Source organism: Salvelinus fontinalis, chromosome 18, assembly GCF_029448725.1.
Source record: "Salvelinus fontinalis isolate EN_2023a chromosome 18, ASM2944872v1, whole genome shotgun sequence".
Classification (NCBI taxonomy): Eukaryota; Metazoa; Chordata; class Actinopteri; order Salmoniformes; family Salmonidae; genus Salvelinus; species Salvelinus fontinalis.
In genome coordinates, this window is record NC_074682.1 from 19,528,097 (window position 1) to 19,545,591 (window position 17,495).

At 42.7% G+C, this 17,495-nt stretch overlaps 1 protein-coding gene across 7 annotated transcripts in view; it reads left to right on the forward strand.

The window, feature by feature from the left end:
- Nucleotides 1-17,495, forward strand: part of LOC129815121 (calcium-dependent secretion activator 1) — a 186,980-nt gene that overhangs the window by 90,894 nt on the left and 78,591 nt on the right. For all 7 annotated transcript variants that reach the window (XM_055868507.1, XM_055868511.1, XM_055868508.1 and 4 more), the window contains exons 7-9: nucleotides 11,580-11,691; nucleotides 11,909-12,048; nucleotides 13,953-14,019. In XM_055868507.1, the coding sequence (XP_055724482.1) occupies nucleotides 11,580-11,691; nucleotides 11,909-12,048; nucleotides 13,953-14,019 (319 nt within the window). The remainder of the gene's footprint in view (nucleotides 1-11,579; nucleotides 11,692-11,908; nucleotides 12,049-13,952; nucleotides 14,020-17,495) is intronic.

Here is a 17,495-nt window from a genome sequence, read left to right on the forward strand (position 1 = left end):
ACACGGGATAGGGGGCGGCATAGAGCAAGGCAGTTAACCCCCAACAACAACTGCTCCCCGGGTCCAATGACGTCAATTAAAGCAGCCACCCGCACCTCTTGATTCAGAGGGGTTGGGGTAGAAGACACGTTTCGGTTGAACGCATTCAGATGTGCAACTGACTAGGTATACCCTTTCCCTAGGTGCAGTGAAATGTGTTGTTTTACAGGGTTAGCCATGGTAATACAGTGCCCCTGGAGCAAATTAGGGTTAAGTGCCTTGCTCAAGGGTACATCGACACCACTACGCCGCCTGCTAGGCTGCGACACACCTGGGATGTGTTCAGTTCGATTAAACGTTTGTTATGTTGCATGGCGGTTGTATTGAATGACACGTTTCCCCAAATCGTTCTTGAAAGTTTGCTCTGTTTGGTTTGTGTGGCGGGGTCTGGCATGAAGCAATGGGTGATGTGAGTGACTGAATGCATAGATTCCGCATGTGTTTCTCTGCTTATTAATAAAAATGGGATTTCCGACTTGATACTTGAATCAATAGGTTGCTACAACCTAGCCTATGAATGAAAGCTTACAATTTAGATACACACAGGTCGAGAGAAAAATATGAGGTGACAGACAGTGACACATGGGCAGACAGTGACACATTCACATCCTCCTTGCACAATCTTGCCTGCATCTAGCTTATCTACGGAGTAATCATTAGTTCAACAGTTGCAAACGAGAGTTTCTATAGGACAAATTCAGGTATTTTTATCCTTGTTTCATTTGCTTCCGTTTAAACGCTTTTCAACAGAATCGGTGGAATGAATACACCCCTGGTCACGCGTAAACACGGTTCACTTTCATAGCAACCACATTGTATTCCTTCTCGCCTCTATGCAGTCTCCTCCTCCTCACCTTTTCCCTATGTTTTTGGGCTTCAATGCACAAGCTAAACCATGTCATAACCGCTACACACAGCCTACATCATTGTCCCCATATTAGCTAAAGTAACATCCTAGTCAACATAGCTAATAGAACTAATACATTAGTAAACCTGCTACAATCATGCAGTAAAGTTAGTGTATAGTCAGTAAGCAGTTTAGCCTTGACTTGGATGAGTTCCAGTGTTGTATTGGATAGTCATTGCCAACTAGCTAACATAGCATCCCCCTTTTTGAGCCGGGTGTTTTAGTAGGCTAAACTAGCCAGCTGCATTTGCTAGCTAAGTAAGTGAAACAGAAATTGAAAAAATAAAAACTCTGTCTCTTGCTTCTCTTTTTATTTTTTAATAAATTAATTTGTTGAAAACTGTTCAACTATTGTCTTTCTCTTTCTTTGAGTCAACTACTCACCACATTTTATGATCAGCAGTGCAAGCTAGCTGTAGTTTATGTGTTCAGTAGTAAATTCACTCTCTGATCCTTTGATTGGGTGGACAACATGTCAGTTCATGCTGCAAGAGCTCTGATAGGTTGGAGGATGTCTTCCGGAAGTTGTCATAATTACTGTGTAAGTCTATGGAAGGGGGTGAGAACCATGAGCCTCCTAGGTTTTGTATTGAAGTCAATGTATCAAGAGGAGGATGGAAGCTAGCTGTCCTCTGGCTACACCATGTTGCTACCCTACAGAGTGCTGTTGAGGCTACTGTAGATCTTCATTGCATAACAGTGTGTTTTAATTAATTATTTGGTGACGTGAATAAAACTATACTAAATAAATCTAAATAGGATCACGTTTTAAAATGTTTTTCACAAATTACATTTTTGTGAAATTCACTGAGAAGGAAGTTCATCCCCTTCCGCTTCTGAGAAGCCTCCACTGGTGTGGTTTGATATGGCAGTTAGATGTTTGTCGCCCATGAGACACCATAGGAACAAAGCCAGTAATCACTTCTTCAAAATAGTCATAATGAATCTACAATAATCTAAGATAACTTAACTTAAGATAACTCAACTGTTTTATTCATGCAATTGGCATTGAGGAGAATAGCACCTCCGTCACCGGCTTCATCAATAAGTGCATCGACAACGACGTCCCCACAGTGACCGTACTTTTATTTTATTTTGATTTAATTTCACCTTTATTTAACCAGGTGGGCTAGTTGAGAACAAGTTCTCATTTACAACTGTGCCCTGACCAAGATAAAGCAAAGCAGTGCGATACAAACAACAACACAGAGTTACACATGTGAATAAACAAACATATTCAATAATACAATAGAAAAAGTCTATATACAGTGTGTGCAAATGAAGTAGGATAAGGAAGTAAGGCAATAAATAGGCCATAGTGGCGAAATAATTGGTGAATGCACCAATTTGTAAGTCGCTCTGGATAAGAGCGTCTGCTAAATGACTTAAATGTAAATGTAAATGAAATAATTACAATATTGCAATTAAAAACTGGAAATAATTACAATATAGCAATTAAACACTGGAGTGATAGATGTGCAGAAGATGAATGTGCAAGTAGAGGGTTACTGGGGTACAAAGGAGCAAAATAAATAAATAACAGTATGGGGATGAAATAGTTGGATGGGCTATGTACAGGTGCAGTGATCTGTGAGCTGCTCTGACAGCTGGTGCTTAAAGCAAGTGAGAGAGATATGAGTCTCCGGCTTCAGTGATTTTTGCAATTCATTCCAGTCATTGGCAGCAGAGAACTGGAAGGTAAGGCGGCCAAAGTAGGAATTGGCTTTGGGGGTGACCAGTGAAATATACCTGCTGGAGCGTGTGCTACGGGTGGGTGCTGCTATGGTGACCAGTGAGCTGAGATAAGGCGGGGCTTTACCTAGCAAAGACTTATAAATGACCTGGAGCCAGTGGGTTTGGTGACGAATTTGAAGCGAGGGCCAGCCAACGAGAGCATACAGGTCGCAGTGGTGGGTAGTGTATGGGGCTTTGGTGACAAAACGGATGGCACTGTGATAGACTGCATCCGATTTGCTGAGTAGAGTGTTGGAGGCTATTTTGTAAATGACATCGCCGAAGTCAAGGATCGGTAGGATAGTCTGTTTTACGAGGGTATGTTTGGCAGCATGAGTGAAGGATGCTTTGTTGTGAAATACGGAGCCGTTTCTAGATTTAATTTTGGATTGGAGATGCTTAATGTGAGTCTGGAAGGAGAGTTTACAGTCTAACCAGACACCTAGGTATTTGTAGTTGTCAACATATTCTAAGTCAGAACCGTCCAGAGTAGTGATGCTGGACGGGCGGGCAGGTGCGGGCAGCGATCGGTTGAAGAGCATGCATTTAGTTTTACTAGCATTTAAGAGCAGTTGGAGGCCACGGAAGTAGAGTTGTATGGTATTGAAGCTCGTCTGGAGGTTAGTTAACACAGTGTCCATAGAAGGGCCAGAAGTATACAGAATGGTGTCGTCTACGTAGAGGTGGATCAGAGAATCACCAGCAGCAAGAGCGACATCATTGATATATACAGAGAAGAGAGTCGGCCTCAGAATTGAACCCTGTGGCACCCCCATAGAGACTGACAGAGGTGCGGACATCAGGCCCTCTGATTTGACACACTGAACTCTGTCTGAGAAGTAGTTGTTGAATCAGGCGAGGCTGTCATTTGACAAACCAAGGCTGTTGAGTCTGCCGATAAAAATGTGGTGATTGACAGAGTCAAAGCCTTGGCCAGGTCGATGAATACAGCTGCACAGTATTGTCTCTTATCGATGGCGGTTATGATATCATTTAGAACCTTGAGCATGCCTGAGGTGCACCCATGACCAGCTCTGAAACCAGATTGCATAGCGGAGAAGGTACGGTGGGATTCGAAATGATCGGTGATCTGTTTGTTAACTTGGCTTTCGAAGACCTTAGAAAGGCAGGGTAGGATAGATATAGGTCTGTAGCAGTTTGGGTCTAGAGTGTCTCCCCCTTTGAAGAGGGGGATGACCGCGGCAGCTTTGCCATCTTTGGGGTTCTCAGACGATACGAAAGAGAAGAGGCTAGTGATAGGGGTTGCAACAATTTCGGCGGATAATGTTAGAAAGAGATGGTCCAGATTGTCTAGCCCGGCTGATTTGTATGGGTCCAGATTTTGAAGCTCTTTCAGAACATCAGCTATCTGGATTTGGGTGAAGGAGAAATGTGGGATGCTTGGATAAGTTGCTGTGGGGGGTGCAGGGCTGTTGACCGGGGTAGGGGTACCCAGGTGGAAAGCATGTCCAGCCATAGAGCAATGCTTATTGAAATTGTCAATTATCGTGGATTTATCGGTGGTGACAGTGTTTCCTAGCCTCAGTGAAGTGGGCAGCTGGGAGGAGGTGCTCTTATTCTCCATGGACTTTACAGTGTCCCAGAACTTTTTGGAGTTTGTGCTTCAGGATACAAATTTCTGTTTGAAAAAGCTAGCCTTTGCTTTCCTAACTGCCTGTGTATATTGGTTCCTAACTTCCCTGAAAAGTTGCATATCGCGGGGGCTATTCGATGCTAAAGCAGTACGCCACGGGATGTGTTTGTACTGGTCAAGGGCAGTCAGGTCTGGAGTGAACCAAGGGCTTATCTCTTCCTGGTTCTACATTTTTTGAATGGGGCAAGCCTATTTAAGATGGTGAGGAAAGCACTTTTAAAGAATAACCAGTCATAACAAGAGAGATTTACATGGTTATCAAACGTTACGCCAGGGTAAGCCTACATGAAACACATACCTTATTAAGTGTTTCTAAAATCCCCAATGGGAAAAAATATTGGAACCCTTTCCCTGTTTGACCTCTAGGTTTTATGGGTATTACGACTCATACTGTGGTACTCTATTGCCTTCAGTTGCGCTTTAAAGGGCAACGGCTACACTGAAGCGTTCCTCAACCCACAACTAAACCCCTCCCAGTTTTTGAAAAGGTCATTCAAAACAGCATTGTTTCCGTTTAATTGAACATTGCACACCGTTTTTTTGTACTGAACGGGTTAGTTAGTTACTGCCGAATTGGGAATCATCAGGTGCCGGTTTTTCCAAAAAAAATTGTGGGGGGGGGGGTCAGAATGATTCTCTAATTATACAATTTATCCAGGATCAGATAGATCTGGCTGTTTTTGAGACTTTCTTTTCAAAAATAATCAGATAGGATCATTCTGATCCAGATACCACAATATCAAGATCACTGAATCCAGATTTTCAGTGGTTTGGATAAGTATCTATATTGCCATCCACTGTACTTGGTGAGTTATGTTAGCATTTTGTTTAGCCAAAATGACAGCCAACACGTTCACATTTGTATCTGGATCAGAATGATCCGGATTCTGTAATCCTATTTGTTGCTAACCAGGATCAAATCAATCTGGCTGTTTTTGAGATGGTTTTTCAGAAAATAATCAGATAGGATCATTCTGATCCAGATACCACAATATCAAGATCACAGAATCTGGATTTTTTGCTTTGAACAGGCCTACACCTTGCCATCTACTAGACAGATTGTGGTACTACTTCTACACACTCATAGGCAAACACATAAAGTAAACTACTTGAATAAAGGTAACTTGATAAAAAATAATATAGCTTGCATATCACTTAGAATTGTAATGAACACGATGGGAGACATAGAGCTGGTTTCAAGCGCAGGGCGCAGCAGGTGTTTATTATTAAAATACCACAGGAGGAGGCAGGTAGCTGGGTCCAGGGGCAGGCAGAAGGTCATACACAGGGGATTCAAAATGACAACAGTACAGGCAGGGAAAAGGCTAGTAAAGTCATTCGGGAGATCAGGCAATAGGTTGATAACAGGAAATCCGATAGGCTAAAGTACAGGCAGGGAGCAGGGAATAGGCAAAAGGCATTAGTGAGGCAGGCAAAAACTATCATACACGGGAGGATTAAATTACCAGAAAAACAGCACTCTGAATAGAAGTGTGTCACAAAACAAACAATACCTCACAATGACGGGGTGCAAAGAACTAAACTAAATAGTGTGTGATAATGACATACATGTGTCTGAACAGGTGTTCAGAGTTCAGGTGATTGGGATCTGGAGAGTGAGCTGCGTTCAGGGGATCTACACTGCTCAAAAAAATAAAGGGAACACTTAAACAACACAATGTAACTCCAAGTCAATCACACTTCTGTGAAATCAAACTGTCCACTTAGGATGAGATCCTCAGACCCCTTGTGAGACCATATGCTGACACATGCACATTTGTGGCCTGCTGAAGTTCATTTTGCAGGGCTCTGGCAGTGCACCTCCTTGCACAAAGGCGGCGGTAGCGGTCCTGCTGCTGGGTTGTTGCCCTCCTACGGCCTCCTCCACGTCTCCTGATGTACTGGCCTGTCTCCTGGTAGCGCCTGCATGCTCTGGACACTACGCTGACAGACACAGCAAACCTTTTTGCCACAGTTCGCATTGATGTGCCATCCTGGATGAACTGCACCACCTGAGCCACTTGTGTGGGTTGTAGACTCCGTCTCATGCTACCACTAGAGTGAGAGCACCGCCAGCATTCAAAAGTGACCAAAACATCAGCCAGGAAGCATAGGAACTGAGAAGTGGTCTGTGGTCACCACCTGCAGAATCACTCCTGTTTTGGGGGGTGTCTTGCTAATTGCCTATAATTTCCACCTTTTGTCTATTCCATTTGCACAACAGCATGTGAAATTTATTGTCAATCAGTGTTGCTTCCTAAGTGGACAGTTTGATTTCACAGAAGTGTGATTGACTTGGAGTTACATTGTGTTGTTTAAGTGTTCCCTTTATTTTTTTGAGCAGTGTATGTGTTTAAGAGTGTGAGCTGGAAAGTGGGCTGGAAAGTGAGCTGCGTTCAGGGGATCTATGTGTTTGAGAGTGTGAGCTGGAAAGTGGGCTGGAAAGTGAGCTGCGTTCAGGGGATCTACGTGTTTGAGACTGTGAGTTGGAAGCAGACGTTACGAGCATTAAGTAGATGCATTTGTTTGACACTTCTCAATAGAACAACTTACCACATACCTACTGCAGTCAATTTAACATATTTAACCTTTGATTTTCAGATCTAACAAAGTTTTTTTTAACTTTCTCACCTTAGTTACATTTAAATGTTGTGGTTGTAATGCCTTTCACCTTTCTAAATCCACCCTGAATCCACCCTTCCACTGGCATCAAGAAAAAGCTCAATACAATCCTGATTAAAGGTCAAATTTGATTACTAAATCCTTATCCCTATTCGGAGGATCAGAATCTGTTTTCAGTTTTGAAAAACCCAGTGCTATCATTTAATCCTATCCGATTGCCAAAATCCAATAAGACAACTTTTGAAAAACTGGGCCCAGGGCATATACTGTATACAGGAAATATGTAGAAGAATAAAAACAAATGGACAGATATCATTGAGAAGAGACCTTTGTTTCCCTATTCGCCGGTATCTATTTAACTAGTTGCTTGCACCTCTTACGAACAACAGGTGTGTCTTCTCCTAATGAATTTGTACAGCATTGATGAAGGCCTTTGTTTATCTCTTTTTTATCACTTTGCACAAACATATTTTCTTATTCTTTCGAGCATGGATGAAATGATGTTGGCCTCCTTGGTTTTTCCTTTTCATGGTTTGAGTGAAAGTACCTACATATTTCTGCAAGCTCTTAGACTGCCATCTACAGGTGGTATGTAAAAACAGAATTACCAGGCTTTGGACAGCTACTTTGCTTAAAACACATATTTACAGACATTTAATTGTATGTAAATGTATGCTGTTAAATACTACACAATTAAAACCATCTGGAGAATATTCAATGTGTTCTGTTTAAATCCATGCAATATTCCGCTTCTCTGTAATTTATTATATTAAATTATCTTTTCCCTCTCAATTGGTGTCAATATTGCAGAGTCAGCACTCTGCCAGTGCAATCTGCTCTGACAAGACAAACAGAGGAAAAACCCCAGGGAAATAGATTGCAGTATTTTCTCCATGACTCATACATAGGCTAGTACCACTAGAGTGGTGTTGTTGTTGACTTGGAACGTGTGCATGTGTGACAGGCCGTTCTGTGGTGAGTCAACTGGTGAGCCCTTACACACTACTCCACACACTACTCTATAGTGGCAGAGCCCAATGTATTATTACACATGACTCACAGGGCTCATGATTCAGAAGCATTGTAACACTGTGTCACAAAGTGTTCCCTGCCAAGGCAGTGGCTACTGGGCTGGAGGGATGTGGGTCATGTTGATGGAAAGCAGCAATTCAACAGATGCTGGACATCAAGCCTGATAGGTTGTTGTTAATGGGTCATAATGGGGCTGCTTTCAGGGCGTTGGTGGGATCTGTCATGGATACTGTGTTTCATTTAGAGCAGGTCATTTTATACCATGCAAAATGATTGAAATACGTACAGTTTAAGTGCGGAGAGAGGTCGATGGAGAGGGTGAAAGAGTGAGATGGACAGACTAGTCTTCATTCTGCCGTATCAGTGCTCCCCCACCGCAGGCAGAGAGAACTGTAGTGTATATATATTGTTTGTATAGTAGTTAAACCTTACAAATGAATACTCACTCTGTGGAGCTGTCACATCTGGGAAATGCTTCATGGATGGTAGCCGCTGTGTGTTGTGAGAGCAAAATTGCAAGATTATGTTATACTGTATTTGCATCAAATTGTTGTTTTATGCAACAGAATAAGGGTTGTTAGAACACTCATCTGTGTGTGTTCTACTGAGGATGGGCCTCTGGGAGATTTAACACTGACAGAAGATTTACGATGTCTTTGGGTGATAAACCTAAAGAGACCGCATTCCATAGCATGAGTTAATGTTTCCGTTCTATAAGGTACCAGGGAGAGATGACTCTGGGACCAGACCCTGGTCTCTACACAATGAGAACATTTTTTACAGCAGATACTGTTTGCTGTGAATTATAAGTACCTTTCATACAAATCTTAACCTTGTGACCCATTCCATACATCTGTTGTTTGTCATGAAGACTGAAGGGGGTGTATCTTTGCTATTAAAGGCCATGGTATATTTTGTCGTTGAGCTCTCAACGAATCAACTAGGCCCCCCCTAGTTGATTCGTTGAGAGCTCAACGACAAAATGGGGGGGGGGGTTCATTGACAAGCTTCATTACTGCAGTAATTAAATAATAAAGTTGGATTGTTTTGAAGAAATGTAAAAGTCTCTCCTTTTGATTGCAATAATTCCACGACAGTGTACAATACTTAAGTGCAAAACTTATAATATTTTTCACAGATAAGAGACCACATAGAAATGTGATGCAGCACATCAGTGAGAAGTGACACACACAGGGGAAACACCTAACAGCTCAGAGATAGTCCACAGTAGGTTGTGGTGCATCCCAAAAGCATACTGAATGATATTGGAATGATGAAATTGCGGTTGTGGTGTCAAGATGTCATGGTTTCCCCTGTGCTATCTCTCCATCACAGAGTGAGTGTATTCTGAATACAGTGGGTTTGTCATACATGCACACACACAATATTACACTTACAATATTACACAATATATACCAATATTACAGTTTGTTCAGTGTTCATTCTTTAATAAATATAGAATGTACGCATACAACGCTGCGTCTTGTGACACAAAATAATAAAGACATATCAAATGTCATATTGTGTATATATACAGTGTTGTAATGATGTGCAAATAGTTAAAGTACAAAAGGGAAAATAAATAAATGTAAATATAGGCTGTATTTACAATGGTGTTCTTAATTGGCTGCCATTTTCTTGTGGCAACATGTCACACATCTTGCTGCTATGATTGCACACTGTGGTATTTCACCCAATAGATATGGAAGTTTATCAAAATTGGATTTGTTTTCAAATTATTTTGGGGTCTGTGGGAAATATCTAAGGGAATCTAAGGGAAATATGTGTCTCCAAATGGTCATACATTTGGCAGGAGGTTAGGAAGTGCAGCTCAGTTTCCACCTCATTCTGGGGGCAGTGTGCACATAAGACCCTCACAAACTTCTACAGATGCACAATTGAGAGCATCCTGATGGGCTGTATCACCGCCTGGTACAGCAGTGATTCCTGCACCGTCCGCAACTACAGGAATGTCCAGAGGGTGGTGCAGTCAGCCCAACGCATCAATGGGGGCATACTGCCTGCCCTCCAGGATATCTACAGCACCCAGTGTCACAAAACGACCAAGAAGATAAGCAAGGACCTCCGCCACCCAAGCCACGACCTGTTCACCCCACTAGAAGGCGGAGCCAGTACAGGTGCATCAAAGCTGGGACCGAGAGACTGAAAAACAGTTTTTATCTCCAGGCCATCAGACTGTTAAGTAGTCACCTACAGCCTTGCTCCGCCCAGTACCCTGCCCTGAACTTTAGTCACTGTTTCTAGCCGGCTACCACCTGGTTAGTCGACCCTGCACCTTAGAGATGTACTGTAGATAGTAATTGAACACTGGTCACTTTAATAATGTTTACATACTGTTTTACCCACTTTATATGTATATACTGTATTCTAGTCAAGGCTCATCCTATATAACTACTGCTGTACACCTTTTCTATTCATATTTAGTCTATACACACTATAATAAGCATTTTCCTACACCCAACAAATGCAAAATATATGTGTACGCAACCAATAATATTTGTGACTGACCGCCTTGATTCGGTCTTAAGTAGGAAAATTTGAAATAGTGTTTTTTACATTGGATAAAAGCAGAGAAACAGAGCTACAAAATGCCATATCATACACTGCATTTGAGGAACAATGGGAAAGTAATTCTGCTTTGAAAGTTGATAAACTTGTTACCTCACTTTTGAGAAAATGGCCTTTGAATGTTCGCTAGGTAACTAGCTAAACAATGGACCATAATCCCAACTCATGATGTTACAACCCTGCATGAATCTGCAGGTAGCTAACCAACCGAGTCCAATGTTAGCTAGCTAACATTAAGCTATATCTAGCCAAGCAAATGGCTCTGAGATACGAATAATAAGATCATACACGTAACGTTAGCTAGTGAGCCAGCCAGCTAACGTTAGCTAGCTAACAGTACACTTTAACTTGAAATGAAACCACTTTCTGTAGCTAGACTATCATGGATGGACGCTTCTCCTATCATGGATGCCATGGTTGCCCTTAGTTTGAAGATGTAATCCAGAGATGTGTTTTCTCCATCTCCTTAGATATATACATGTATTCCACTGATTTCAAAACTCGGTCCTCCAGAAAGTGGAGAGCAACACTTGTAGTTTTACTACGCAATACATCATTTTTTTAAAGCCGCGTTAGACAGGATTACCTACACATACTGACCAGCTCAAATAGACAGAAGCGTACTATATGGCAGACCAATCCAAACTCATCTTTCGGCATGTCCAGCCCACTCATTATCTCAGTCAATCATGGCTAACAGGAAGGTTGCTCACTTTTTCTGTATCTAAATCAACTAGGTTCGTATTTTAGCAATTTTATTAGTATTTACAGATGGCATACAAGTTTGTTATTAAGGCACATGAAAGGTCACATGTTCGAGAAGGCATTTCATGCCAAAAAACGCATTTTGATTTGTTTTTAACGTTTACGTTCAAACAGCTCTCCTGTGAAGTAGTGACCTTCGACATGCGCCTAGTTTCCTGAAATGGGTCACATTTGATGTGGAACAATGTCATGTCACTCTTTAACCCGTCTCACCCTATGGTCTTCTGTGTGTTTCAGCTGGGGGACCCAGGGGGACTTCACCACCACACACCCCCTGCCTGCTGTCAAGGTGAAGTTGTTCACTGAGAGCACAGGAGTCCTGGCCCTGGAGGACAAAGAGCTTGGCAGGGTAAGAGCCTACAGAACTGGAGCCAGACATAGACACAGTTAGCAATGAACTTGCTTTTCAGATTTCAAAATGGTTGCCATTGATGTGAATAGGGAGTATACATTGTTACGATCTATTACATACATTATACAAATACATATACATTGATACAACCTTACGTGGCTGTGTGTTTTATGTATGGCTTGACTATAATAGATATGTGTCTTTGTGCTTCCAGGTGGTACTCCATCCGACCCCTAACAGTCCCAAACAGTCAGAACTACACAAGATGTCCGTGTCCAAAGGCTGCCCTGACAGTGACCTAAAGATCAAACTGGCCATCCGCATGGACAAACCACAAAACATGAAGCACTGTGGGTAAGCTACATTGCGCTGAAACTCTAGATCAAATCATATCTTTCTCAGATGCAGTGATATGCTGCCATCTAGTGGGCCGACCATTAGTGCATAACACACACTTCCAGACGGCCGATCGACTGTTACCAAAGCAGGCAACCTTTATCTTTATCTTTAACCTTAAACATTAAATCTATTATCTTCAACATACATTGAACATTACTATGTAATTGGCACTGTGACATCTGACATTTTTACATTTTCTCAAATATTGTTGTACTGCATTTATCAAGCTTACATAATGTTTGCTAAATAACAAAAGGAAGTCTTCTTCTTCAGTATTTCACCGCTTTGTTGGTGCCATTGCCTGGGATCAGTCATTAACAAAGTGCACATAGCCTCACACTAATATGTAAGACATGACCATGTTAAAGAGCACATTGAATAAGAGTAAGAATTCTGACTGTCATGAATGGATATCAAGTAAAAGGGATTGACATTCTCCTCACCCCAGATCAAATAGCAAATAATGATTGTGATTAAGCCAGTGGGGTGACAGGTAGCCTAGTGGTTAGAGTGTGGGGCCAGTAACTGAAAGGTTGCTGGATCAAATCCCCGAGCAGAGAAGGTAAAAATCTGTCGTTCTGCTCCTGAACAAGGCAGTTAACCCACTGTTCCTAGGCCGTCATTGTAAATAAGAATTTGTTCTTAACTGACTTGCCTAGTTAAATGTATATTTTTTAATAATGGCTATTGATGTAAGTGATGTGACAGCACCAACTCAGAGACATAAGGAAACGTTAACGTTCCTCCCTCCTCCGATCTCCTCCACTGTGTGTGTGTGTCCTGCTCTATGGGGGAAGCCCAGTGTCTGGGCTTTAAGGAGCGCCGCCTGTCCCCCTCGTTCACTCTCCTCCATATGCTTCCTGTACAGGGCCTGTGAGGTCTGATGTGATGCTGGGGTGGCCCTGCAGTAGCCTGTGTTTGGGTCTTATGCTTCCTGTACCTGCCTCTGCCTGTACCAGCCTCAGCCCCCTTTCCCGCTGCTCCTTTGGCACTAGTTTATTCAGAGAGAGAAGCCCTGATGTCCCTAAACTAACCAGGGGGATACACAGACAGAGGCAGGCAAGCCAGGGTACCCCTCGCCCGGCCAGGGGGATACACCGACAGAGGCAGGCAAGCCAGGGGGAGGAGCGGACAGAGGCAGTCAGAGCTGGGGTCCTCACCCTCAGATGTTCATTTCTTCTTCATGCTCTGATCTCTTCACAACACAACAAGATACACAGCAACACAACACTCAGTCGGCACTCCCACAGACTCAAGACTGATAGAAGTTTTAAAAAACTCAAATGTATGCACTCACTACTTACTGTAAGTCACTCTGGATAAGAATGCCTGCTAAATGACTACAATGTAAATCTAATGATAGCACTCAACAAACCAGAGTACAGTCATCATACCCACATGTAGGGACGTCCACTGGCTCATACTGGAGCTGGAGTTCTGGATGTCACTCCCATCCCTGAACCATGTTCTGCACTGAATTAAGTTAAAATCAGAAAACAGTAAATTTTCCACTTTCACAAACCTAACCTTTCACAAACAGAAAATTGGTCATTCTAGCTCTAAACCCTTTTCACAGTAAAAGGTAGCAGTAACAACTTTTTACCATAAGAGGTCAGCAGAGACCTTGTACTGTAACACATATATCTCTGCTATTATTCGCCAATTGCCATTCACTCAAAGTGTTGTATATATTGCTCATTATAACGTAAAAGGAAAAATGTACATGCTTTTTCAGCATGCCACCTCTCTATGAAATAATGATGCAACGCAAGGTTTAATATTCTAAAGCAGCCTCTGTAGAAAGGCCATCCACCATAGACTACACAACTTGTTACTAAACCATTGCTTTGTTTACTTAGGTACCTATGGGCTATTGGTAAAAATGTGTGGAAGAGATGGAAGAAGAGATTCTTTGTCTTGGTGCAGGTAAGAACAAAAGACCACTAAAGAAACCATGGTCAGCACTAATCCAATAAGTAAGATGTTATGTTTTTGATCTGTCATGCTTTGGTACGTGCCTTCCTCTAGTTGACTGGGGTGCTGAAGGTTTAAGCCAGTTCTTGTCAGGAGCTTTTGTAGCTGTAGCAGCCATTTTCTGTCTGGCCTCATTTGGAGAAGCACACTTTCTCCTCTGTGTTTGGGAGGATATGTCTCAGAGCGAGGAGTTGACAGGCGATTGACAAACCAGAGTGTACGCTGGCTGGCCTAGCACTCGCAGCTACAAGAGCCCACGGAATGCTCGTCTCGCTCGCTCCCAGCTGTACATACAGTGTGTGTGTGTGTGTGTGTGTGTGTGTGTGTGTGTGTGTGTGTGTGTGTGTGTGTGTGTGTGTGTGTGTGTGTGTGTGTGTGTGTGTGTGTGTGTGTGTGTGTGTGTGTGTGTGTGTGTGTGTGCGTGTGTGTGTGTGTGTGTGTGTGTCATGCGCAAGTCTGTTTCTCAGAGAGACCGATAGCTTTTATGTTTGTGTATAATTTCATTTGTAAATCTTTTACTTTTTCTTGTCTCTTCTGTTTTGGTTATGTTAAGTCGCGTGTAAGTATTCAAGACATTCAATACTCTATTGGTGTTATGATGGACTCAAATGTATTGTTCTTCAGAATTGGCAAAATTATTATATTTTCAAAGTGAAGGGCAAATACGTTTAGTTCGCTTTACCATCAATATGGTATGTCCCCTTTGTTTCTTGGTGTTGCCTGAAAATACAAAATTCAGCAGTGAAGTAGTACAAAACTGTACGTGTTGATTCATAGCCTATGAAAAGACAACAGTGTGCAACTTCAGCTGGTTGAGGAGATATGTCCAATAGAAATGTTAGACTTTATTTCTGAGTTTGTTGTGAGTTAGCTGTGTTAACTACTGTGGATGTGATTCACCAACAGCACTCTGTGATGTTCAACCCTCCTTCTCTGAAATAACAAAACGCAAACTCACATGCGCTGTATGCCGAATGTGGCACACACACACACACACACACACACACACACACACACACACACACACACACACACACACACACACACACACACACACACACACACACACACACACACACACACACACACACACACACACACTTTCTGAATTTAATTTGACTGACATTTGTCATGATACTCATAAATAGCACAGTTTACACTGGGGGGTATTTATTTCAGTGTCAGAAGATTCGTTTCCTGTTGAATTATTCATGAGTTGTTAATTACATGGAGTGAGTAGATCATTTACAGTGCTAGGTGATGGACGCTGGCACCACCCATGGTAGCGACACACCAACAACACGTCAGGTACACGTAAACAGAATTCTACAGGTGTAAAGCTGTCATTACACACCCTGTAAACACGTTACGTGTGCCAGAGAAAAAAAGAACGAGTCAGGGGTTGAACATCCCATGAGATGGCTATCGTGACGGCTCATGCCATGTAACCCTCTCACTATTCCTGTGTGATAAAGTAAGTCCCCTTTCTCTGTTCATACCCAGTGAAAGTGGAAAGCGTCAGTATCAAAGGCATCAACCTCAGCTGAACCGATCGAGTCCCATCACGAGAGGCGAAAATGCCACTCTAAACCTGTGAAACTGTGTTTTGTCTTAATTGAGTCGAGGGATCACAATTAAGCGGCTTGCTCCCCAAACCAAGCTCTCGCCAGACCCCTCCTACCCCCACCCCGCTCAGATAGAGTTCATCCTGCCTGTAGTGGTATCTGGCTAGTTGAATGCCCTGACAGGTCACTGCTCAACAGAACAGATTGGAGCCATAAACCACATGTTTATGATGCAAAGTGAAGTGTAATTATTCAGCAGTCTGGAGGCTGTCCTCGAAGACAGACAGAGGCAGCCACTCTCTCATTCTGCACCCTACCACACTATCCTTCTTTTTCTCTCCCCCTTATCTCACTCACTCCTTTCTATTTTCTTCTCTGTTCACTCACTCACTTTGTTCTCTCTCTCTCTGATGATATGTGCTGGCTTTGGAGTGAAGTGTTAAGCATTTCCGTATGACAACTGGGGGGGCTATCATGTTCAAGAGTTTCCTCAGTGACATATTGGCAAACAACCACATTGATCGCTGGCCTGTTCTCCAGCCCCACCCCACCCCCATCACACAATCCAATTTATAGACTCAACCAGTGGTGTAAAAAGTACCCAATTGTCATACTTGAGTAAAAATAAAGATACCTTAATTAATAGAAAATAAATCAGTAAAAGTGAACGTCACTCAGTAAAATCCTACTTGAGTAAAAGTCTAAAAGTATTTGGTTATAAATATACATCATTATCAAAAGTAAATGTAATTGCTAAAATATACTTAAGTAGCAAAAGCAAAAGTGAAAGTATAAATAATTTCAAATTCATTATTAAGCCAACCATGTTTCGTTTTTTGACGGATAACCAGGGACACGCTCCAACACTCAGACATAATTTACAAACAAAGCATGTGTTTAGTGAGTCCGCCAGATCAGAGGCAGCAGGGATAACCAGGGATGTTCTCTGTTTAGTGAGTCCGCCAGATCAGAGGCAGCAGGGATAACCAGGGATGTTCTCTTGATAAGGGTGTGAATTAGACCATAGTCCTGTCTTGCTAAGCATTCAAAATGTGCTTTTGGGTGTCAGGGAAAATGTATGGAGTAAAAAGTACATCATTTTCTTTAGGAATGTACTTAAGTAAAAGTTGTCAAAAATATAAATAGTAAAGTAATGTACAGATACCCCAAAAAACGACTCAAGTAGTACTTGAATGTATTTTTTCTTAAGTACTTTACACCACTGCTCTCAACAATAACAAGGTTATTTAAAAGAGCAAAGCATGTAGGGTAATCAGGGAGCGAAGTCATTTAGAATCCTTTAACCATCAGTTTGACAGCAGGTCAGCCAGCCTTAAGGCCCATAGAGTCTTGCTCTGTCTCTGTCTGTGTGTTTGTCTCGCCTGGCCCTGACAAGTCCAAACTTTAGCAGGCAGAGGAATGTGAGGCTGAAGTGGGTTGAGAGAGAGGCAGGCGAGGGAGTGGGAAGGAGATGGGGAGTTCTGATGTGCCCCAGGGACGTCCCAAAGGCAAGGGGCACCGTGGAGCTGGGTAGTGGCACCGGCGGCCCAGCAAGTTCCACCCGGGGCCTCATCAGAGCCCTGACAGTGAATCTCTGTTGTCACACAGAGGCAGGCTGCAGCCAGTGAGAGCTGCCACTTGCAGCAGAGGTGACAATAGCGTGGTACTGGCTGAGATCCTTGGGTTGCCTTGACATGACTGGCACCTAGCAGTCGGGCTCCTATCTCTTGTGACAGGGTGTCACTACCACACTCGTCTGTCCTCACTGAGTGACAGAGTCAGGGCCACAACCCCGCCCTGGCAACGGCGCCGGCAACAGCACCCTGCCTGCCCACCCTCGCTCTCTGATTCTCTCCCACCTCT